Source organism: Chiloscyllium punctatum, chromosome 42 (assembly GCF_047496795.1).
Source record: "Chiloscyllium punctatum isolate Juve2018m chromosome 42, sChiPun1.3, whole genome shotgun sequence".
NCBI classification, from domain to species: Eukaryota; Metazoa; Chordata; class Chondrichthyes; order Orectolobiformes; family Hemiscylliidae; genus Chiloscyllium; species Chiloscyllium punctatum.
The window spans coordinates 35655736-35680179 of NC_092780.1; the positions used below are offsets into that span (position 1 = coordinate 35655736).

General features: G+C 43.8%; 2 protein-coding genes across 2 annotated transcripts; one reads left to right on the plus strand and one right to left on the minus strand.

Annotated features, from left to right (window-relative positions):
* Nucleotides 1-370: 370 nt before the first annotated feature.
* LOC140465588 (interferon alpha-F-like) lies at nucleotides 371-6335 on the minus strand. The gene is made up of 4 exons (XM_072561127.1): nucleotides 6204-6335; nucleotides 5964-6053; nucleotides 578-817; nucleotides 371-469 (listed from the first exon to the last, which is right to left on the minus strand). Exons 1-4 carry the CDS (start codon nucleotides 6333-6335, stop codon nucleotides 371-373), a joined length of 561 nt encoding a protein of 186 aa, XP_072417228.1.
* Nucleotides 6336-11722: 5387 nt separating this feature from the next.
* LOC140465589 (interferon alpha-F-like) lies at nucleotides 11723-19225 on the plus strand. Its single transcript, XM_072561129.1, has 4 exons — nucleotides 11723-11854; nucleotides 13891-13980; nucleotides 18780-19019; nucleotides 19127-19225. The coding sequence occupies exons 1-4, from the start codon at nucleotides 11723-11725 to the stop codon at nucleotides 19223-19225; spliced, it is 561 nt and encodes a 186-aa protein (XP_072417230.1).
* The last annotated feature ends 5219 nt before the right edge of the window (nucleotides 19226-24444 follow it).

The window sequence follows — 24444 nt, forward strand, 5'->3', positions numbered from 1 at the left end:
CATTTCAATAAATTAAGATAGCATGTCAATAAAAGTACAAAAATGAAAATAACTGACATGGTTTACAAGATTGGCAAATACTAATTCATAAGTGCCAAGGCCAATGTGGTTGAGACTTTGCTGTGGTGCAAGTACATGTCTTTGACAGTCTGACATTCCAAAACAGACCGCACACACAGTGAATCTTTCACATTGCATCAAAAGAAAATATCACAACAATAAATAACAGTGAATTAGAATAAATAATCCGACAAACATTCTCATTGTATGTTTACGACACAACATTTCTTCCAAGCAGAAATAAATAGTTTCAATGGAAAGTCTTTGAAATAAATATTCATTGTTCTGGTGTGTAGTAAATATGTTCTTTTCAGTTTCTTTTGCTGACTTGTGCCATAATGAAAAGTAACTGTTGTAAACGGGCTCTGGTCTCAGCACGGATGATTTCCCAGGAACAGTCACTGAATTTCTGAAAAGGTAAAATATTCAAGTAAATGCATTTGAGAATGAGTCAAATTAAGTGTTGAAAAATGTATTGCTTGCCAGGAATTACACACTTAGTTCTGAATTGTCATACCTTGTGTTTGAGAAACTTTTCCAGTTTCCTGAAGTAATGTTGAATGGCAGCATTTCTCTTCAACTTGTGGTCAGATCCTGGTTTCCTCAGACAGTCTTGCAACTCTCTCAGCTGTTGCTCCAGGAGGAGACGAAAGTTTTCCACCTTGTCCCAGGCCCATGGTACTGAACCCGGATTCATGCTATAGATCTTGTTGATGTGGTGCAGGGTTTGATGGATAATTTCAATCCTGTCCTGAGTCTGTGCAACACACACAAGATTAGGACAGGGATATTAGTGCTGTTCATTTGGGGTCATGTTAGATTAAATAAAACAATGAGCAAATCATAATTAAATGTTCAAATTACAGATGCTTAGTTTCAGTATGTTGAAAGGGTTCTCGCAAAAGTACATATAAAGTTTGGGAGAAGATTTTTAGTTCGGGTGCTCGTTGTGGTTCTGTTCGCCGAGCCGGGAATTTGTGTTGCAAACGTTTCGTCCCCTGTCTAGGTGACATCCTCAGTGCTTGGGAACCTCCTGTGAAGCACTTCTGTGATGTTTCCTCTGGCATTTATAGTGGCTTGTCTCTGCCGCTTCCGGTTGTCAGTTCCAGCTGTCCGCTGCAGTGGCCAGTATATTGGGTCCAGGTCGATGTGTTTGTTGATAGAGTCTGTGGATGAGTGCCATGCCTCTAGGAATTCCCTGGCTGTTCTCTGTTTGGCTTGCCCTGTAATAGTAGTGTTGTCCCAGTTGAATTCTTGTTGCTCATCATCTGGGTGTGTGGCTACTAAGGATAGCTGGTCGTGTCGTTTCGTGGCTAGTTGGTGTTCATGGATGCGGATCGTTAGCTGTTTTCCTGTTTGTCCTATGTAGTGTTTTGTGCAGTCCTTGCATGGGATTTTGTACACTACATTGGTTTTGCTACAGGGAATTACTAGAGGCATGGCACTCATCCACAGATTCTATCAACAAACACATCGACCTGGACCCAATATACCGACCACTGCAGCGGACAGCTGGAACTGACAACCAGAAGCGGCAGAGACAGGCCACTTTCAATGCCGGAGGAAACAGCACAGAAGCGCTTCACAGGAGGCTCCCAAGCACTGAGGATGTCACCTAGACAGGGGACGAAATGTCTGCAACACAAATTCCCAGCTCGGCGAACAGAACCACAACAGAAGTACATATAAATCAAACTTGATCAGATCAATGAAAAATAAGCGATGCGAGACTTTAAATCCATGGATTCGATACAAGTACATTGGAGGCAGAGGAAAAAGTGTTGGAGGTTTCAGTAACTTAAAATTGTAGAAATCACAATGAAACTGGATTGATTCTGAACAATTAACATTCAGTTCTTCAGACAAGGAAACAGGCTCAATCAGGTGGGAGAACTAGCAAAACAAATGAGGGTACACAAAATGCTTGGAGATTGATTGGTACAAGGAAAACAGGGTGTTAAAGAAGCGAAATGCATAATTTCCTCTGTGGTGTCTAGGGAATGACTGAAGACTGAAACTGTAGTTTGAATTTACTTTATTTAGAAAACAAAGGTATCAAACGTCACGAGAGAGAGGGAGCTTGCTGAAAATTCGAGAAGAGAATGAACAGACAAGGAGGTGGTCTTTTACGTCTTCTGTGAATAGAACATGACTTTTGCCTGGTCTGTACTGAATTCATCTCAAGTTGCTGTTACAAAGAACAAAATTAAATATTGCAAAGTCTTGCTTAGAAGAGCAGGAAAAGACATGGCAAGGTTAAAAAAACCTATTTACTGTATGGCAATTATATTGGTTATTGTGGACTTGGACGTGACATAGAAAGATCAGAGACAGTGTGAAAGAGCAGGCATGACCTGGAAACAGAAGCCCAGATGCAATGATTCAGATAGCAGGAGAGGGATTGTTTGTTGAGTGCGAGAGTTGGATTTTAAGGAGGCAAAATGACTCTCCGTGACAGGCCTGCTGAACATTCTTCTGCGTCAGCTCAATGGTAATGTGCTAACTCACAATTCAGTGGCCAGTGCTGCAGTGAACATTGGAGATGCACTTGACCGGAAACAAGTCAATTTATTTGAGTGGACAGGACAGATAATGACAATGATAAAAACAAACAAGAAAAACTCAAATACAGTATAGACATAGCACGAATTGGACACACTGATGTGCTGTAGTCTCATTTATGAAAGCAATGGGAATAGGGGTATACTGGAAGATAATTTCTTTGAGTGTGTTCGATTTAGAGAACTTGAGAAACTTTCAATAACTGTGGAATGTGAGTGTGAGAAGCTGAGACAATATGGGTATAGTTGAAAAATAAGATATGTGCAATCACTGTGACTGGGTTATATTACTGCAACACCCGCCCACCCACCCCCTCAACAGCCACCGAGACATTGAGGAACAAACATGTTGGCATATTATAGAAAGATGCAATAAAAGCAGAGATGTCATAGCTGGTCACTTTAACTTTTCCAATATTGACTGGGACTCCCTTAGAGCAGGACTCTTCAATGAATTTATTAAATGTATCAAGTTTTTTTAAAAGAGTCTGTTGTAGTCTAACCAGGGAGGATCATTCTTGATCGTATAATGACTAAAGAGCCTGGTCAAGAGATTGACCTTTCAGTGGGAGAGCATTTTTGAAACAATGATCACAACTCCTAGAGTTTTAAGATATCTGTGAATAAAGTTTAAATCTAGACATTGTGGAAAGATACTAAATTGTGAGAGCGCAAATTATGTCAGTATTAGGTAGATGCTAGGGAGTGTTAATTGGGAAGCAGGCAAATCCACATGTAGGACTTTTTTAAAGGCCTGCTGATGAGATTTCGGGACCGGCATGTTCCAGTAAGGAGGAAAGATGGCAAGGTAAGGGAAATTTCTTCAAAAGAGAAATGAAGCCTCTCTGAGGTTGAGGAATCTAATGGGCATGGTGGCACAGTGGTTACCACTGCTGCCTCACAGAGGCGGAGACCCGGGTACAATTCTTGCCTCAGGCGACTGACTGCGTGGGTTTCCTCCGGGTGTTCCGGTTTCTCCCACAGTCCAAAAATGTGCAGGTTAGGTCAATTGATCATACTAAATTGCCCGTAGTGTAAGGTGAAGGGGTAAAAGTAGGGAAATAGGTCTGGGTGGGTTGCGCTTTGGCAGGCCGGTGTGGACTTGTTGGGCTGAAGGGTTTGTTTCCACACTGTAAGTAAGTAAAGTAATCTAATCTAAAATCAAATAAGGGAAGCAGGAAATGAACACAAGCAATGACTTAAGAGAGCAAGCAGGGACCATAAGATGACATTGGTAAGTTGGGTTAAAGAAAATCCCAAGGCATTCTATGCATGCATTCAAAGCAAGAGGATGAATAGGGAGAAGAGAGGATCACTGAAGGATGAAGGAGGGAACTTGGGCTCAGTGGCAGAGGATGTGGTTGAGATCCTAAATGAGGTATTTGCAAAAGTATTCACCCAGGAGAAGGATATGGAGGTTAGTTGGATTTGTACGGTGCATGCTAATATGCTTCGCATTTTGAGATCAAGAAAGGAGTGGTATTGGGTCTCTGGGAGAGCATAAAAGTGGATAGGTCCTCTGGACCAACACAATCTACCCCAGGTTATTGACAGAGGTAAGAGAGGACATTACTGGGAACTGAGCACAATCTCTGTATCCTTGTTAGCCACTTGAGAGGGTCTAGAGGACCAGTGAGTAGGTAATGTTATTGTTCTGTTCATGAAGGGAAATAGGGACAATCCAGGAAACCACAGATTGGTGAGTCTCACATCAGTGTTTGGGAAGATACTGGAGGGATTTCTTAGGGATAGGACAAACAGGCATTTGGGAAACTGTGGCTGAAGCAGGGGCAGTCAGCACGGCTTTATACAGGGCAGGTCATGTCTTACTAACATGGTTGAATTCTTCTAGAAGATGACCAAGGTGATGGATGAGGGTAGAGCAGTGGATGTTGACTACATGGATTTCAATAAGGCTTTAGACAAGGGGCCTCATGGTAGGCTCTTCCAGAAGATTAAAATGCATGGGACCCATGATGACTTGGCCACATGGATTCAGAATTGGCTTGCCCACAGAAGGCAGAGGGGTCGTGTGGAACATATATTTCATGCTGGAGATCTGTGACTAATGGTATTCTGCAGGGATCCATACTGGAACCTATGCTGTTTGTGATATATATAAATGACTTGAATGAACACGTAGATGGCTGGGGTAGTAAGTTTGCAGACAATGCAAAGATTGATAGAGTTGTGGATAGTGTAGGAGTTTGTCAAACGATATAACAAAATATGCATTAGTTGCAAATATGGGCAGAGAAATGGGAGAAAGACTTTAATCCATGTTAGTGTGAGGTGCTGCATTTTGGAAGATCAAATCTTAAGGAAATGTATACTGTTATTGGCAGGACCATGAACAGAATTGATGTACAGCAGAATCTTGGGGCTTGAGTCTGTTGCACCCTGAAAGTGGCCGCAAGTAGACAGGTGGTAAAGAAGGTGTATGGCATGCTTGCCCTTATTGGTCAGCGAATTGAGTAGAAGAGTCAGAAAGTCAAGTTGCAGCTTTGGTTAGGCCACAGGTAGACGATTGCATTGAATTCTGGTCGCTACGTTACAGGAAGAACGTGGAGGCATTGGAGAGGGTGCAGAACAAGTTTCCCAGGATGCTGCTTGAATTAGCAAAAAGGAGAGATTGGAAATACTCGGGTTGCTTTCTCTGGAGCGGTGCAGGCTGAGGGGAGACCTGATAGAAGTGTATATAATAATGAGATGCATAGGTAGGGTTGGCAGTCACACTTTTTTCCCCCGGAGTTGAAATGTCCAAAACGAAGAGGCATGCATTTCAGGTCAGTTCAAGGGAAACGTGGCGGGCAGATTTGTACAGAGGGAGTGGTAAGAGTCTGGGACACACAGTGAAGTGAGGTAGTGGAGGCAGATACAATTATGGCGTTTAAGAGACTTTTAGATAAGCACATCCAATGGAGGGATATGGACCAGCGGTATGCAGACGGAATCAGTTAAGGTTGGCGTCATATTCGGCACAACATGGTGGGCCGAAGGGCCCGTTCCTGTGCTGTGTTATTCGATGTTCTAAGCTGTGAAAACCAAAATGGTTTGAGTAGGAATGTGGATAGAGATAGTTTTTGTGATGAGCTGGGAAATGGTTTGATGGATGTGCTCGGTAGAGGGTTTGACCTAATATCAAGGGTGAAGTAGACGTTCGGAGATTTGAAGTGTTGAAACCTGTAGGGATACAGTTTGTGAGGAAGGTAAAGATTTTCACAGTGGGAGAAATCGCTGCGGTTCAATTTTCTGATGTGAACTCTCTGATCGTGCCGTTAATCTCACACATACTTTCAGTAAAATCACAGTCTGAATAAAATGAATCGAGTTTTAACTCACCCCCACTCCATCCGAAAGTTTCACCAGGTCCAAGGGCTTGGTTTTCAGGGAGAACCTCTGCCTTAAACAGTGTCCGGGAAAGGGACCGCCCTGAGAGGAGAGAACAGTCCCGGTTACATTCACTCCCAGAAACTGAGATCCTGGAGAATCACTGAGCGGGAACGACACAAAATTAAAAGCTTTTTCTCCCTGATCTGACACTGAGCCGGAGCAGACCCAGTGAGATCAGCTTAAACTCACCATTTCATGCAGTTTGCTCAGAGTCTCTGTGTTGAGAACTTGCTGTAAATGCAGCCTCTCACAGCCCAGACTCAGGGTCCCGGACAACAACACTAGCACCGTCCAAAATCTCCAAATCCTCGCCAGAGACATGCTGCACCGAGCCAGAGGGAAACCCCGAGCGGAAGGAATTGATCTCGAGTAACTCCTAAACTGGTTCCTTTCTCACTGAGTCAACCTCCAGGAGTCACAATGCAGCCCCTTGTGAAGCCGAAGCGATCTCCTTAAGTGTCGAGTCCTCTGTGTGTGAGAGAGGCTGGACGGTGCTGTGAGCTCCCACTGCCTGAGCTGCCGGTGTATATCGGCGGAGGGACTGGCGAGGTGTGGCCATGACATTCGGAAAGTGAAATCTGGTTGCGGGATTTTTGAACGAGCTGTAGGAGAGCAAGAAACAGCCTGTGTGCTCCCTGTCTGAGGGAAGGAATCTGAAAGCTGGAGATTCCTGAAGCAGCGAGTGGAAGATCCTTGACAGAATATTACAGCCATAACTTGAGGCAAGCTCAAAGATCAGATGTTTTCTCCCAACATTACTGTAGGATTCCCTTAACCCTCTATTAGCTCTACATTACCACAACCAGGATCTGGTCCGAATCCGACTCCGAAAACGATTCCATTCTCTTCCCTTTCATCGTTTCTGTCTGCTCTCTCTCTCTCTCTCCCGGGCAAGTGTCCATGTCAGTTTCCCTCTGGAACTGAATTTGCTGTCAATTTCCTCCAAAGTGAAAGTGTCTCCGGGAAAGTGACGCGTTTTTTCATTTCCAAAAGGGAGGGGTGTTTGTAAACAGAGCGGGTCAGACTGAGAGGGGGCAGGGTGAGGAATATCTGGGAAAGTGTGAGCGATATCCCGGGATATCCCGGTGAGACATGAAATGTCTCCAAATCACTTTCAGAGTGTGTTTTTATAATTTTCATGCAATGAAATATTAATTTTTATAATTAAATGTTGCTGGTTTGTAACCGGAACAGCAATTGTCTTTACCTTTAAAAAGTCATTTATTTGTTGCTTTCATATTGTTGACCACAAGTCTTCAAAAAAGCTTAAATCGATTTTAACTTGTGTTGGGAAAGTGGGACAATAATTTGACAATTTCAAATTTATACTATGTGCACTTTCATACATGCTACACACCCAATCTATCCAGGTCTGTCTTTGGAGCGTCGCCCAAGACCTACAGTGTCTTGGAAAGGAAATGTTTGTGCCCTTGGGTGAGACCAAGTTTCTGTGCGCAACTGGATAACGGGATTTTTTTTGTTGAAATGCATTTATGAAGTGGTGTTCATTACAATCGAATCAATAAATCCACCTTGCAAAAAGAATAATAAATCTTTTTCGAAATGGTCACATCTAACGCAGTACGTCGTTTCAGCCTATTGTATTCAGAAAGTTCCCTCCAAGAGTAATGCTGGGATGAGCAGTTAACCAAGACAAATAATTCTGAAGAAGGGTCTCTCGGCTCGAAATGTTATTTCTGCTTTCTCTCCACAGATGCTGCCAAACCTACTCCCAGCATTGTCTCCCAGCATTTACCTGGCTTTATGCTGTTGACTGTGGGTTAATTGGTGGAGTATTCGAGGGACCAGTATTGAGTCCTTAAATATCCACCGTCTCTGTTAATAGTTTGGGTGAATGGGTAGACTAATTTGCTGATTTTACCAAGAAGGATGGTAAAAACAATTGTGAGGAGTTCACAAGAACATCCAAAATATTATTAATAGTTTCAGTGAATAGGAAAATATTCTGCAGAGGGTTTATAATTTGGGAAATTGTGAGTGTCACTTTGCTGATCAGGCGTGTCGCCATAGCAACAACAATTAACTCCCTTCGTCACTGACAGTTGGTCGAAGCTTGTATGTACCATCCAGGAGATCCTACGCAGAAATTCACCAAAGACCTAAAGACCGCGCCTTTTAAATTCTAAGCAACTACTATCACATGAGATGAGGGAATCAGATACATACATCACTGGTAAGTTCCCATCAAGCTGCACGCCATCCTGACTTGGAAATTCATCATCTCGGAGCAAGTGAGGACTAAAGGTGCTGGAGATCAGAATCGAGAGTGTGGTGCTGGAAAAGCACAGCAGGTCAGGCAGCATCCGAGCAGCAGGAGAATTGATGCTTCGGGCATAAGCTCTTCATCAGGAAGGCCCTATACATCGATTCTCCTGCTCGTCGGATGCTGCCTGACCTGCTGTGCTTTCCCAGCACCACGTTCTCGACGTGGAAATGTATCACCATTCCATCAGCGTCTTTGGAACAAAAATCCTGGTGTTTCCTCCCTGACGGCATTGTGGGTCAACCTACAACACTTGGACTGCAGTCTTTCAACAATCTTCTCCACCATCCTCTCATGGGCAACTGGAAAAATGCAATAAATGCTGGGCCAGCCAACAACACCAACTGAATAATAAAATCAGAGGATTAGATCGAATGTTGCACTAGATGACAAGAAGTAAGGTGAAAAAAAATTAGGGAAGTATTTCGAACCACTGCACAGGAAATTCGTGCAACCAGACCTCCTTTAATAACTACATAAAGTTTGATTTTAATATTAAAGTAAGATACACATCATCAGAGACGGTTCAGAGTACATTCAGTCGGTTGACTCCTGCGATGACAATGTTGGCTATGAGAAAATGATTGGCAGCCTGGGCCTGAATTCATTGCATCTGGGTAGATGAAGCGATGAACTAATAGAAATACTTCAAAACCCGAGGACACATGAGTGAGTAAATGTTGTGAAGATATTTTTAGTTTTGGATACTTATAACTAAGGACACAGGGCCAGTATGACCACTCTCCAGTTTACATGGAGTTTAGGATCTTTTATTTTCTGGCCAGAGAGTTGTTGAACACTGAAGTTCTCCGCATGTCCTGTAGGTAGCACAAATTGCGTCTATTGACAGCAGTGAAGGGAACTGATTTTTGTGGCTGTGGTGAAACTTCTTCTCAACATTATGGGCACCATAACATTTTTTCACATCATGCTCCATCTGCGTAATTGTGTTCTCTATGCCGGAACCAATCGCTGTTCCTTAGGTCTTCCTCACAAACTCCTTCGTCCTCCTTTATACAATCAACAGTATAGTTTGCCCCTTCAATCAACATCTTAACAGAACTGGCGAGTACTCAAGGTCCCACCAATGATCCCTCTGGAACACCACTAACTCACCCACAATCGACATCATAAACGAGGTTATCTGCTCTCAACTGCATTCCATTTGGGGAAAGTGTGCTACACACAAATTGCTGAACATTTTTCCTGAATTTGAAGTGAACACTTTTCAATTTTTGTTTTGTCGGGTGCCTGTAGTGCTTTGGTCATAACGGCGTTATGTAAATGTAGTTTTGAAAAATCTGTAATCGGACCGCACATACAAAACGGGTTTACTTCACCGTTGCAAAAGTTTGCAGACCTGCGCCCGAAAAATCTAACCTGGTGAGTTTGGGTGTGGGGGTCAGCAATATTTTGCATGAAAGCTTTTGCAACGCAATTTTGTAATCGTCAAATTATTACCGCAATGCTTCGATATAATAATGATGTGAAGGAGCCGGTAGTGGACTGGGGTGGACAAAGTTAAAAATCACACAACACCAGGTTAGAGTCCAGCAGGTTTATTTGGAAGCACTAGCTTTCTGAGTGCTACTCCTTCCACAGGTAGCTAGTGGGGCAGGATTGTGGGCGGCACGGTGGCACAGTGGTTAGCACTGCTGCCTCACAGCGCCAGAGACTCAGGCAACTGTCTGTGTGGAGTTTGCACATTCTCCCCGTGTCTGCGTGAGTTTCCTCCGGGTGCTCCGGTTTCCTCCCACAGTCCAAAAATGTGCAGGTCAGGTGAATTGGCCATGCTAAATTTCCCGTAGTGTTAGGTGGAGGGGTAAATGTAGGGGATTGGGTCTGGGTGCGTTGCTCTATGGAGGGTCGGAGTGGACTTGTTGGGCACTCCACACTGTAAGTAATCTAATCTAAAATCAAAGTATTCTACAAGTGATGCGATGTATTGAACAAACCGAGGTTGTTGTTAAGTCTTTAATCACTAAATTATCTCGGGAGTGTGACATGAAAGGAGTTCTGGGATTTGCATAATGTATCGAAACCTGCGACCCCATTCGAAATGGTTAAAGACTGAACAGAAATCTGATTTGTTCAACACATTGTATCATTTGTACGGCATTTCGACATTGTGTCCGAAACTGCTGCCCCACGAGCTTCCGGACAAAGGAGCAGCGCTCCGAAAGCTTGGACTTCCAAATAAACCTGCAGGTCTATAACCTTGTGTAGTGTGATTTTTAACTTGATATAATAAAATGGGCCAGTCTTGTTTAAAGAGCCCTGGTCAATAATTTAAATTCAAAATTCATTTTTTTTCAATTAAGACAGTTTCTAATCCGTTTACAAATACCAACATTTAATTATCAAAGTGAGTATTACAATGCGTTTTAAATAAAACACCTGCTCTGAAAGTGTGGATCCATTTCCAACGAAAAGTGACATTTCCTGTGTCACCGGGATATCCCGGGATATCGCTCACACTTTCCCAGATATTCCTCACCCTGCCCCCTCTCAGTCTGACCCGCTCTGTTTACAAACTCCCCTCCCTTTCGGAAATGACAAAACGCGTCACTTTCCCGGAGACACTTTCACTTTGGAGCAAATTAACACGAGGTTCATTTCCAGAGAGAATCTGACATGGACACTATCCCGGGAGAGAGAGCAGACAGAAACGATGAAAGGGAAGGGAACGGGATCACTTTCGGAGTCGGATTCGGACCAGATCTTGATGATTTCACTCCGACTCTGAAAATGGTTCCAGAATCTCAGCGGGAAATGAGAACCTTCCTCCAGTGAGAGAGCGGATTGTGATCCAGGTGAATGTGAGCGGAGACAGGGAGCAGCAGCTGGTGAGCCAGGCCTGTGAGCCGGGCTCCCTGTCATCTCCAACCCGGGATGTGGGAACGGGACAAGCGCGATGTGAACACACCGGGACACGGGGGATTCCCGCACTCGGGGGTCTCTATAATCCGGATTAGGACATCCAGCCCCCAATACACAGCCTGACTCCCCCTGCCCCAAGTACAGAGCCTCCCTCTACACCAGCTCAGTGCCCGATGATCTGAACACACTCAACATTCCGCTGCAAACCGAGCGCTGCTTGCGATTTTCCAGCCGGGATTTCCCAGCCGCTGCTTCCGGACTCTCCAGCTTTTCGATTCCTTACCTCAGAAAGAAACCGCACCAACTCTTGATCTCCCCGCAGCTCCTGCAAACTCCCTGGAAGCGGTTTTCACTTTTCGAATGTAATGTGCCCCATTCAAGCCGCCAGCTTGGCAGTGCCAGTGAGAGCAGCTAGCAGAGCCCAGGCTCACACTCACAGCACTCGGCAACACAGGCGCCCGCTCCCGGATCCCAATCCGCTCCGATTGCACATTGACCGCTTTCTCAGCTTCCACCTCGGTGCTACCTTCTGGCTGGGTGCAGCATGGCACTGGCGAGGATTTGGAGATTTTGGACGGTGCTGGTGTTGTTGTCCGGGACCCTGAGTCTGGGCTGTGAGAGGCTGCACTTACAGCAAGTTCTCAACACAGAGACTCTGCGCAAACTGTATGAAATGGTGAGTTTCAGTTGATCCACATTGAGAGGCAAACGGTTTTGACTTGTCTCGTCAATGAATCATAAATTATTGACTTTCAGAGGCAAACAAGAATAAAATGCTGAAATAGACGCTTCATTTGTGCAGGGATCTGGTGAGGCCACATCTGGAATAGTATGTACAGTTAGTGATCTTATTGGTGGAAGGTTGCAATGTATTTTAAGTAAACTGCCATGAGATATGACAGAGAGGTTTTCCCAGAGTAATGCCTGAAATTGTTTCAGAAGGAAACGTTAGTGAAGGCTCGGCCTGTGTCTGCTGGAGCTGAGAAGGGGAGGAGGGGACTTGACTGAATTGAGTGAGGGGTTTGACAGTGTCCCGGGACAGGGGTGTACGTTCGGGCCGAGAACGGGAATGGGGTGTGAAGGTCGCTTTGTTCAGTTTGGGGATCTGGGGTCGGGAGAAGGACATTGGGGGTCGACCCGGATGGACGCACGAGGAGCAGCACCAGAGGCGGGATCTCACTCCCTGTCTTTGGTCTTGACAGGTGAGAGGGGAAGATGATTTTTCATGGTTTCCCGGTGTCTGGCACATGGGCTCCATGTTTAAATGTAAGATCAGGTGCATTCCAAAGTGGTGAACGATTATGGTTTGGTTATGCATCAAAAGTTAATCTCGGGGTCAAATATAATCCCCAGGAACAAATGGTCAAGGGTCGGGATCACAGGTTGTCAATGAGAGGGGAAAGGGTGCGGTTCATTGGAGTGAGTGACAGGGAAACATTTTCCTGCGTCTGGGAATAAAAGGATTTGCTGCAGGCTTCTCCATGTGCAGTTAACGAAAATGTTGGTTGTGAGAGATGAATATGCAGAATGGTAACGTAGAGCTAATGGAGGGTTAAGGGAATCCTACTGAGGGAAAGTCGTGTGCCTTCACAATCCATGGAATCTGAGGCTGTATAATGTATGCTGTTCCCCTGGGGGCAGCATGTAGATGTGGAAGGGCCCATTGTCAGGCCATTAGGGACACCTGAGAGTGAGAGTGGGTGGGCAGGTTGGGGAGTCAAAAGATATGATAAACAATATCCTCCGGCTGCATAGAGGGACACCAGAATGGGAACAAGGGATTGCACTCCCAGTAACTTGGTATGTAAAGCAGAGAGACCTTGAATGACGAAGCTGCGGTCCATTCTGTCAAAGATTGCAGAGAAGGCGAGAAAGAGAACAAATGTTTTCTCATATTTCCACCAAGATTGAGTCTTGTTTGTGCTTTTATTTAAAGAATACCCTATTGCTCGAATCAAGAAACAATCCGTTTTCCAATAATATCAGTAACGTTTGGAGATAACGGCTGATCTTTGAGCGCGCCTCGAGCTCTGGCTGTGATTTTCTGTCCGGGATCTTCCACTCGCTGCTTCAGGAATCTCCAACTTTCAGATTCCTTCCCTCAGACAGGGAGCACACAGGCTGTTTCTTGCTCTCCTACAGCTCGTTCAAAACTCCCGCAACCAGATTTCACTTTCCGAATGTCATGGCCACACCTCGCCAGTCCCTCCGCCGATATACACCGGCAGCTCAGGCAGTGGGAGCTCACAGCACCGTCCAGCCTCTCTCACACACAGAGGACTCGACACTTAAGGAGATCGCTTCGGCTTCACACGCGGCTGCATTGTGACTCCTGGAGGTTGACTCAGTGAGAAAGGAACCAGTTTAGGAGTTACTCGAGATCAATTCCTTCCGCTCAGGGTTTCCCTCTGGCTCGGTGCAGCATGGCTCTGGGGAGGATTTGGAAATTTTGGACGGTGCTGGTGTTGTTATCCGTGACCCTGAGTCTGGGCTGTGAGAGGCTGCACTTTCAGCAAGTTCTCAACACAGAGACTCTGAGCAAACTGCATGAAATGGTGAGTTTCAGCTGATCGGAATCTCACTGGGTCTGCTCCCGGCTCAGTGTCAGATCAGGGAGAAATAGCTTTTAATTTTGTGTCGTTCCCGCTCAGTGATTCTCCAGGATCTCAGTTTCTGGGAGTGAATGTAACCGGGACTGTTCTCTCCCCTCAGGGCGGTCCCTTTCCCGGACACTGTTTAAGGCAGAGGTTCTCCCTGAAAACCAAGCCCTTGGACCTGGTGAAACTTTCGGATGGAGTGGGGGTGAGTTAAAACTCGATTCATTTTATTCAGACTGTGATTTTACAGAAAGTATGTGTGAGATTAACGGCACGATCAGAGAGTTCACATCAGAAAATTGAACCGCAGCGATTTCTCCCACTGTGAGAATCTTTACCTCACTCACAAACTGTATCCCTCCAGGTTTCAACACTTAAAATCTCCTAACATCTACTTCACCCCTTGATATCAGCTCAAACCCTCTACCGAGCTCATCCATCAAACCATTTCCCAGCTCATCACAAAAACTATCTCTATCCACATTCTTACTCAAACCATCTTGTTTCCTTCATCCAACGCTTCCCTCTCACTGGCTTGACCTGGGTTTTCACAGCTTAGAACATCGAATAACACAGCACAGGAACGGGCCCTTCGGCCCACCATGTTGTGCTGAATATGACGCCAACCTTAACTGATTCCGTCTGCATACCGCTGGTCCATATCCCTCCATTTGATGTGCTTATCTAAAAGTCTCTTAAACGCCCTAATTGTATCTGCCTCCACTACCTCACTTCACTGTGTGTCCCAGACTCTTACCACTCCCTCTGTACAAATCTGCCCGCCACGTTTCCCTTGAACTGACCTGAAATGCATGCCTCTTCGTTTTGGACATTTCAATTCCGGGGAAAAAAAGTGTGACTGCCAACCCTACCTATGCATCTCATTATTTTATAGACTTCTTTCACGTCTCTGGTCAGCCTCCACCGCTCCAAAGAAAGCAACCCGAGTTTTTCCAATCTCTCCTTTTTGCTAATTCAGGCAGCATCCTGGGAAACTTGTTCTGCACCCTCTCCAATGCCTCCACGTTCTTCCTGTAACGTGGCGACCAGAATTCAATGCAATAGTCGACCTGTGGCCTAACCAAAGCTGCAACTTGACATTCTGACTCTTCTGCTCAATTCGCTGACCAATAAAGGCAAGCATGCCATACACCTTCTTTACCACCCCTCTACTTGCGACCACTTTCAGGGTGCAACAGACTTGAGACCCAAGATTCTGCTGTACATCAATTCTGTTCATGGTCCTGCCAATAACAGTATACATTTCCTTAAGATTTGATCTTCCAAAATGCAGCACCTCACACTAACATGGATTAAAGTCTTTCTGCCATTTCTCTGCCCATATTTGCAACTAATGTATATTTTGTTATATCGTTTGACAAACTCCAACACTATCCACAACTCTATCAATCTTTGCATTGTCTGCAAACTTACTACCCCAGCCATCTACGTGTTCATTCAAGTCATTTATATATATCACAAATCACATAGACTCACCAATCTGTGGTTTCCTGGATTGTCCCTATTTCCCTTCATGAACAGAACAATAACATTACCTACTCACTGGTCCTCTAGACCCTCTCAAGTGGCTAACAAGGATACAGAGATTGTGCTCAGTTCCCAGTAATGTCCTCTCTTACCTCTCTCATTAACTTGGGGTAGATGGTGTTGGTCCTGGGGACCTATCCACTTTTATGCTCTCCCAGAGACCCAATACCACTCCTTTCTTGATCTCAAAATGCGAAGCATATTAGCATGCACCGTACAAATCCAACTAACCTCCATATCCTTCTCCTGGGTGAATACTTTTGCAAATACCTCATTTAGGATCTCAACCACATCCTTTGCCACTGAGCCCAAGTTCCCTCCTTCATCCTTCAGTGATCCTCTCTTCTCCCTATTAATCCCCTTGTTTTGAATGCATGCATAGAATGCCTTGGGATTTTCTTTAACCCAACTTACCAATGTCATCTTATGGTCCTTGCTTGATCTCTTAAGTCATTGCTTGTGTTCATTTCCTGCTTCCCTTATTTGATTTTAGATTAGATTACTTTACTTACTTACAGTGTGGAAACAAACCCTTCAGCCCAACAAGTCCACACCGGCCCGCCAAAGCGCAACCCATCCAGACCTATTTCCCTACTTTTACCCTTTCACCTTACACTACGGGCAATGTAGTATGATCAATTGACCTAACCTGCACATTGTTGGACTGTGGGAGAAACCGGAACACCGGGAGGAAACCCACGCAGTCAGTCGCCTGAGGCAAGAATTGAACCCGGGTCTCTGGCGCTGTGAGGCAGCAGTGGTAACCACTGTGCCACCATGCCCATTAGCTTCCTAAACCTCAGATAGGCTTCATTTCTCTTTTGAAGAAATTTCCCTTAACTTGCCATCCTTCCTCCTTACTGGAACATGCCGGTACCGAAATCTCATCAGCAGGCCTTTAAACAAGTCCTACATGTGGATTTGCCTGCTTCCCAATTAACACTCCCTAGCATCGACCTAAAACTGACATAATTTGCGCTCTCCCAATTTAGTATCTTTCCACAATGTCTAGATTTAAACTTTATTCACAGATATCTTAAAACTCTAGGAGTTGTGATCATTGTTTCAAAAATGCTCTCCCACTGAAAGGTCAATCTCTTGACCAGGCTCTTTAGTCAGTATAAGATCTAGAATGATCCTCCCCTGGTTAGACTACAACAGACTCTTTAAAAAAAAACTTGATACATTTAATAAATTCATTGAAGAGTCCTGCTCTAAGGGAGTCCCAGTCAATATTGGAAAAGTTAAAGTGACCAGCTATGACATCTCTGCTTTTATTGCATCTTTCTATAATCTGCCAACATGTTTGTTCCTCAATGTCTCGGTGGCTGTTGAGGGGGTGGGTGGGCGGGTGTTGCAGTAATATAACCCAATCACAGTGATTGCACATATCTTATTTTTCAACTCTACCCATATTGTCTCAGCTTCTCACACTCACATTCCACAGTTATTGAAAGTTTCTCAAGTTCTCTAAATCGAACACACTCAAAGAAATTATCTTCCACTATCCCCCTATTCCCATTGCTGTCATAAATGAGACTACAGCACATCAGTGTGTCCAATTCGTGCCATGTCTATACTCTATTTGAGTTTTTCTTGTTTGTTTTTATCATTGTCATTATCTCTCCTGTCCACTCAAATAAATTGACTTGTTTCCGGTCAAGTGCATCTACAATGTTCACTGCAGCACTGGCCACTGAATTGTGAGTTAGCACATTACCATTGAGCTGACGCAGAAGAATGTTCAGCAGGCCTGTCACGGAGAGTCATTTTGCCTCCTTAAAATCCAACTCTCGCACTCAACAAACAATCCCTCTCCTGCTATCTGAATCATTGCATCTGGGCTTCTGTTTCCAGGTCATGCTGGCTCTTTCACACTGTCTCTGATCTTTCTATGTCTCGTCCAAGTCCACAATAACCAATATCCTTTGCCATACAGTAAATAGGATTTCTTACCATGCCATGGCTTTTCCTGCTCTTCTAAGCAAGACTTTGCAATATTTCATTTTGTTCTTTGTAACAGCAACTTGAGATGAATTCAGTACAGACCAGGTAAAAGTCATGTTCTATTCACAGAAGACGTAAAAGACCACCTCCTTGTCTGTTCATTCTCTTCTCGAATTTTCAGCAAGCTCCCTCTCTCTCGTGACGTTTGATACCTTTGTTTTCTAAATAAAGTAAATTCAAACTACAGTTTCAGTCTTCAGTCTTTCCCTAGACTCCACAGAGGAAATTATGCATTTCGCTTCTTTAACACCCTGTTTTCCTTGTACCAATCAATCTCCAAGCATTTTGTGTACCCTCATTTGTTTTGCTAGTTCTCCCACCTGATTGAGCCTGTTTCCTTGTATGAAGAACTGAATGTTAATTGTTCAGAATCAATCCAGTTTCATTGTGATTTCTACAATTTTAAGTTACTGAAACCTTCAACACTTTTTCCTCTGCCTCCAATGTACTTGTATCGAATCCATGGATTTAAAGTCTCGCATCGCTTATTTTTCATTGATCTGATCAAGTTTGATTTATATGTACTTTTGTTGTGGTTCTGTTCGCCGAGCTGGGAATTTTTGTTGCAGACATTTCGTCCCCTGTCTAGGTGACATCCTCAGTGCTTGGGAGCCTCCTGTGAAGCGCTTCTGTGATCTTTCCTCCGGCATTGAAAATGGCTTGTCCCTGCCGCTTCCGGTTGTCAGTTCCAGCTGTCCGCTGCAGTGGTCGGTATATTGGGTCCAGGTCGATGTGTCTGTGGATAGAATCTGTGGATGAGTGCCATTCCTCTTGGAATTCCCTGTAGCAAAACCAATGTAGTGTACAAAATCCCATGCAAGGACTGCACAAAACACTACATAGGACAAACAGGAAGACAGCTAACGATCCGCATCCATGAACACCAACTAGCCACAAAACGACACGACCAGCTATCCTTAGTAGCCACACTCGCAGATGAGGAGCAACAAGAATTCAACTGGGACAACACTACTATTACAGGGAGAGCCAAACAGAGAACAGCCAGGGAATTCCTAGAGGTATGGCACTAATCCACAGACTCTATAAACAAACACATCGACCTGGACCCAATATACTGGCCACTACAGCGGACAGCTGGAACTGACAACCGGAAGCGGCAGAGACAAGCCACTATAAATGCCAGAGGAAACATCACAGAGTGCTTCACAGGAGGTTCCCAAGCACTGAGGATGTCACCTAGACAGGGGACGAAATGTTTGCAACACAAATTCCCGGCTCGGCGAACAAAACCACAACAACGAGCACCTGAGCTAAAAGTCTTCTCCCAAACTTTATATGTACTTTTGCGAGAACCCTTTCAACATACTGAAACTAAGCATCTGTAATTTGAACATTTAATTATGATTTGCTCATTGTTTTATTTAATCTAACATGACCCCAAATGAACAGCACTAATGTCCCTGTCCTAATCTTGTGTGTGTTGCACAGACTCAGGACAGGATTGAAATTATCCATCAAACCCTGCACCACATCAACAAGATCTACAGCATGAATCCGGGTTCAGTACCATGGGCCTGGGACAAGGTGGAAAACTTTCGTCTCCTCCTGGAGCAACAGCTGAGAGAGTTGCAAGACTGTCTGAGGAAACCAGGATCTGACCACAAGTTGAAGAGAAATGCTGCCATTCAACATTACTTCAGGAAACTGGAAAAGTTTCTCAAACACAAGGTATGACAATTCAGAACTAAATGTGTAATTCCTGGTAAGCAATACAATTTTAACATTTAATTTGACTCATTTTCAAATGCATTTACTTGAATATTTTACCTTTTCAGAAATTCAGTGACTGTTCCTGGGAAATCATCCGTGCTGAGACCAGAGCCCGTTTACAACAGTTACTTTTCATTATGGCACAAGTGAGCAAAAGAAACTGAAAAGAACACATTTACTACACAACAGACCAATGAATATTTATTTCAACGACTTTACATTGAAACTATTTATTTCTCCTTGGAAGAAATGTTGTGTCACAAACATACAATGAGAATGTTAGTTGGAGTATTTATTCTAATTCACTGTTATTTATTGTTGTGATATTTTCTTTTGATGCAATGTGAAAGATTCACTGTGTGTGCGGTCTGTTTTGGAATGTCAGACTGTCAAAGACATGTACTTGCACCACAGCGAAGTCTCAACCACATTGGCCATGGCACTTATGAATTAGTATTTGCCAATCTTGGAAACCATGTCAGTTATTTTCATTTGTGTACTTTTATTGAGATGCTATCTTAATTTATTGAAATGGTTCTGTTTTATAGGATGTGTTATTTAACTTAAAGATGTTAATTTAATACTATTTATTATACATTGGGAAGCACACTATTTTTTCAACTGTGAAATTTTATACTAAGTAACAGCTCAATGATATAAATAAAATTGTTTTAACAATATTACACATTTTCATGAACTGGCATTTATTTTTGATTTCTGTCATTTAACCTTCTGACACTGAGTATAAATGTAGTGGGTATTTCTGTCTGATGCCTATTACTCCTAGTCCTCCTCATCTCCAACATCAATTTTGCTCTTTCAAATTGTCCTTACTCCTCAGATCCACAAATCTATTTTAAACTACACTATCCCATGGTCATCTGGAAGCCTCTACCCCTCCCTTTCCCTCAGACTCCATTCCCTCCCCAAACCCACCTCCTATTGCATATTCACTATTCCTCCTTACCTACCACTCTCCGATGCTGAACACACTGTACTCAGCAAAGGTCACAGTTTTATACCATTATGTCCCCACCTTAATGAATTTCCAATATTTCCAGCACACTCAGTAAGATGTCACCATCAGACACATACTTTCCCCTCCACTCCCTTGTCAGCCTACTGTGGCCTCCATTCCCTCAAGAACACCTCAAACGCCTCTTTCTTCACTCCCAACACTGTGCCCTCCATAACACTATAGTACCTACCCCTGCAACTGCAGAAGGTGTAGCAACTGCCCATTTGACTCCTCCCTCCTTAGTATTCAAGGACCCGAGGATGCCTTCCAAGTAAAGCAGCACGTTAACTGCATTTCACACAATCTAGTCGACTGCATTCACTACTCAAAATGTGCTCTACTCTACGCAGGAGAAACAAAGTCTAGACTGGGTGTTTGCTTCACAGAACATCTGTTTACTGACTACAAAAAAGACCTTGAGCTTCCAGTTGCCTGCCACTTTAACACACCATCCTTTTCTCTGGCTAACATCCCTGTCTCAGGCTCGCTGGAGTGTTCCAACAAAGCTCAGCAAAAGCTGGAAGAACAACACTTTGTTTTTAGCAGGGGTACACTGCAACCTTCTGGGCACAGTAATGACTCCAATTCCTTTAGTGTGTGAAATCATCCACATCCTTCCCTGTAGCGACACACACGGTCGTGTTACCACAATGTCTGCTGATACACACAATCCATTGTTAGCCACAAACAGTTCCCATTAATACATGTTCACCCTACTCACCAGATCATTAACCAATGATCTTTCTGCCCAGCTGTTCAATTCTCTCTTTGGGCTCTATCGCTACCCATCATGAACTCCTTAACCCCCAACACACACCATCCCTCAGCCCCCAACCCTATCTTCTCCATATAATCTGACATTTTCCAAGCTGCCATCTCTTTTGAGGAAGGGTCACCAGATCTGCTATGTTAACTGTCATTTCTCTTCACGGGGGTGCCATTCCTACTGAGCTTTTCCAACAATTTCTGTTTTCGTTAAACTCCACTGCTCTGATTTTGTAGCTTTTACATGTCTATCATGGAACTTTGTTTTTGGTTCAGCAGCAAAAATGAACTTAATTTGATAGTGGGCATGAAAGAGAAAATCTGTTGTTAGTGAGAATGAAATGGAATGGGTGACTGAGGTGAAGTGAGAATGGTGATGGCAAGAGCAACAGCAACCCAGTATAGATAGGGAAAGCAGACAAATAGAGTCATAGAGATGTACAGCACTGAAACAGACCCTTCACTCGAACTTATCCTTGCTGCAAAGATATCCTAAATTAATCTCATCCCATTTGCTAGCCCTTGGCCCATATCCCTCAAATCCCTTACACCTCATGTACTCATTCAGTTGGCTTTTAATTGTTGTAATTGAACCAGCATCCATCACTTCCTTCGGCAGCTCATTTCATACATGCACCACGTTTTGCATGAAAAAGTCGCCCCTTAGGTCCCTTTTAAATCTTTCCCCTCTCACTCCAAACCTATTCCTTGCTAGTTTTGCAATCCTTCACTCTTGCTATTTCCCATTTTCAAGTCCCTCATGATTTTCGTAACGACTGTGAGGTCACCCCCTCAGCCTCCAACTTTCTAGGGAAAATAGCCCCAGCCTTTTCAGCTTCTTCCTGTAGCTCAAACCCTCCAACCAAGGTGACGTCCTTGCAAATCTTTTCTGAACCCTTTCAATTTTCACAACATCCTTCTGATAGGAGTGAGACGAGAATTGCTCACAATATTCCAAAAGTTGGTTAACTAATGTCCTGTACAGCTGCAACATGACCTCTGGAATGCTCTGACCAATAAAGGAAGGCATGCCAAAAATCTCCTCCACTCTGCTATCTCCCTGCAATTCCACTTTCAGGAACTTTGGTCAGCAACACTCCCCAGGACATTACCATTAAGTGTATAAATCCTGCCCTGATTTACCTTTCCAAAATGCAGCACCTCATATTTATCTAAATTAAAATCCATTTGCCAGTCCTCAGCCCATTGTCCCATCTGATCATGATCCTGTTGTACTCTGAGGAAACATTCTCACTGTCGAGTACACCTCCAATTTTGGTGTCATCTGCAAACTCGCTCATTATACCTCATGTATTCACAACCAAATGATAAATAGCAGAATACCCAGCACCGATCCTTGTGGCAAACCACTGGACACAGGTCTCTAATCCGAAAAGCAACATTCCACCACCCTCTCTCTCCTTCCTTTGAGCCAGTTTTGTGTCCAAATGGCTAGTTCTTTCTATATTCCATCTGGTCTAACCTTGCTAACCAGTCTACCATGGAGAACCTTGTTCAACACCTTACTGGGGTCAATATAGATCATGTCCACTGCTCTGCCCTCATTAATCTTCTCTGTTACTTCTTCAAAAGACTCAATCAATTTGGTGAGACATGATTTCCCATGCACAAAGCCATCTTGAGTATCCCTAATCAGTCCTTGCCTTCCCAAATATATGTGAATCCAATCCCTCAGGATTCCCACCAACACCTTGTCCATCACCAATGTCACCGCTCTGTAGTTCCCTGGCTTTTCCTTACCATCTTCCTGAAATAGTGGCACCGCGTTAGCCAACCTCCAGTCTTCTGACATTTCACGTACGGCTATCAGTGATAGAAATATTGCAACAAGGAGCCCAGAAATCATTTCTCTAGCTTCCCACAGAGGGTACACATGATTGGGTCCTGGGGATTTATCCACCTTGCTGCCTTTTAAGATATCCAACACCTCCTCCTCTGTAATCTGGACATTTTTCAAGATTTCACCATCTATTTCGCCACATTCTAAATCTTCCATGTCCTTCAAAGTGCACACTGCTGCCAAATAATCATTTAGTATCTCCCACATCTCCTATGGCTCCACACGTAGGCTGCCTTGCTGATCTTTGAGGGGTCATATCCTTTTCCTACTTAACCATTTATCCTTAATGTATTTATAAAGTCCCTTTAGATTCTCATTAACAGTATGTGCCAAAGCGATCTCAGGTACCCTTAATGCCCTCCTGAATGTCCTTTTACATATTCTCCTACTGCCTTTATAGTCTTCTGTGGATTCACTTGCTCTCTGCTGTCTATACCTGACAGTTGATTTCTTCTTTTTCTGAACCAAAACTTCAATTTATCTGGGCACTCAGCATTCCCTACACCTACCAGCCTTGCCTTTCACCCAACAGGAACATTCTGTTTCTGGACTCTTGTTATCTCATTTATGAAGGCTCCCAATTTTCCAGTTGTCCCTTTACCTGCAAACATCTGCCGCAATCAACTTTGAAAGCATTTGCCTCATAACGTCAAAATTGCCCTTCCTCAAGTTTACAGCTTCAACTTTTAGGTCCAGTCTCTCCTTTTCCTTTACTATTTTAAATCTACTTGACTTATGGTTACTGACCCCAAAGTGCTCACCCAGTGACACCTCAGTCACTTGTCCTGCCTTATTTCCCAAGAGTAGGTCAAATTTTGCACCTTCTTTGGTAGATACAGAATATGGCAGTCTCAATGTATGTTTGGAATGTTAAAATCCTCGACCATTGCCAACTTATTATTCTTACAGATGACTGAGAACAAAGACATCCGATTTGCTTGTAGATCAAAAATCTCTCCATTTTAGGCTTGAATATATTCAATGCCACCACCATTGTATGGAGTAGAGATGTTTCGAGATTAACAATTCTCTGACCACAGAAGAAATATCCTCATTTCCATCTTAAGTTGAGAATGTTCATATTGATCTGTGCCCTTACTTATCGTTACCACAAAGGCAAAAATATCTTCACCCCATTTATACACTCAGGTTTCCTCAGGTCCTTCATTGTTTCAGTAAGTTCATCAGCTTTTTCTGCAAAACTGCTATAACTGGAGGCCCAGGCTATGAAAGCTGTTCTCATCAGGCAACATCTTCGTTTCAAGAATCAACTGACTGAAGCTGCCCTGAACTGTATCTGATGATAGTATATCTTATTTAAGTAATGAGCCCAACAATTATTTCATCAGCAAACAGTGTTTGGTTGCACGAATATACTGTGCAGTGGTCACAATTCATCCTTACATTTCTTCACCTTCCTCCTTGTAACAAGGCACGGGTGTGTCAATGGCTGGCCTTGCATTTGTGGCTTGTCCCTAGTTGCCATTGAGAAGGTGGTGTGGTGTTGTATTCTTGAACTGATGCAGTCCATGTGCTATAAGTTGACCCACAATGCTGTATTTAAGAGGAAACTCCACGAATTTGACCAAATGACAACAAATGGTGATTTATTTCCAAGATAGGATGGCTTGTGGCTTGGTGGGGAACTTACTACTGCCAGTGTTCCCATATATCTGCTCTCCTCACCTTTGTTGATGACAGTGTTTTTGGGTTTAGAAGATGATGTCTTGGGGGCTTTG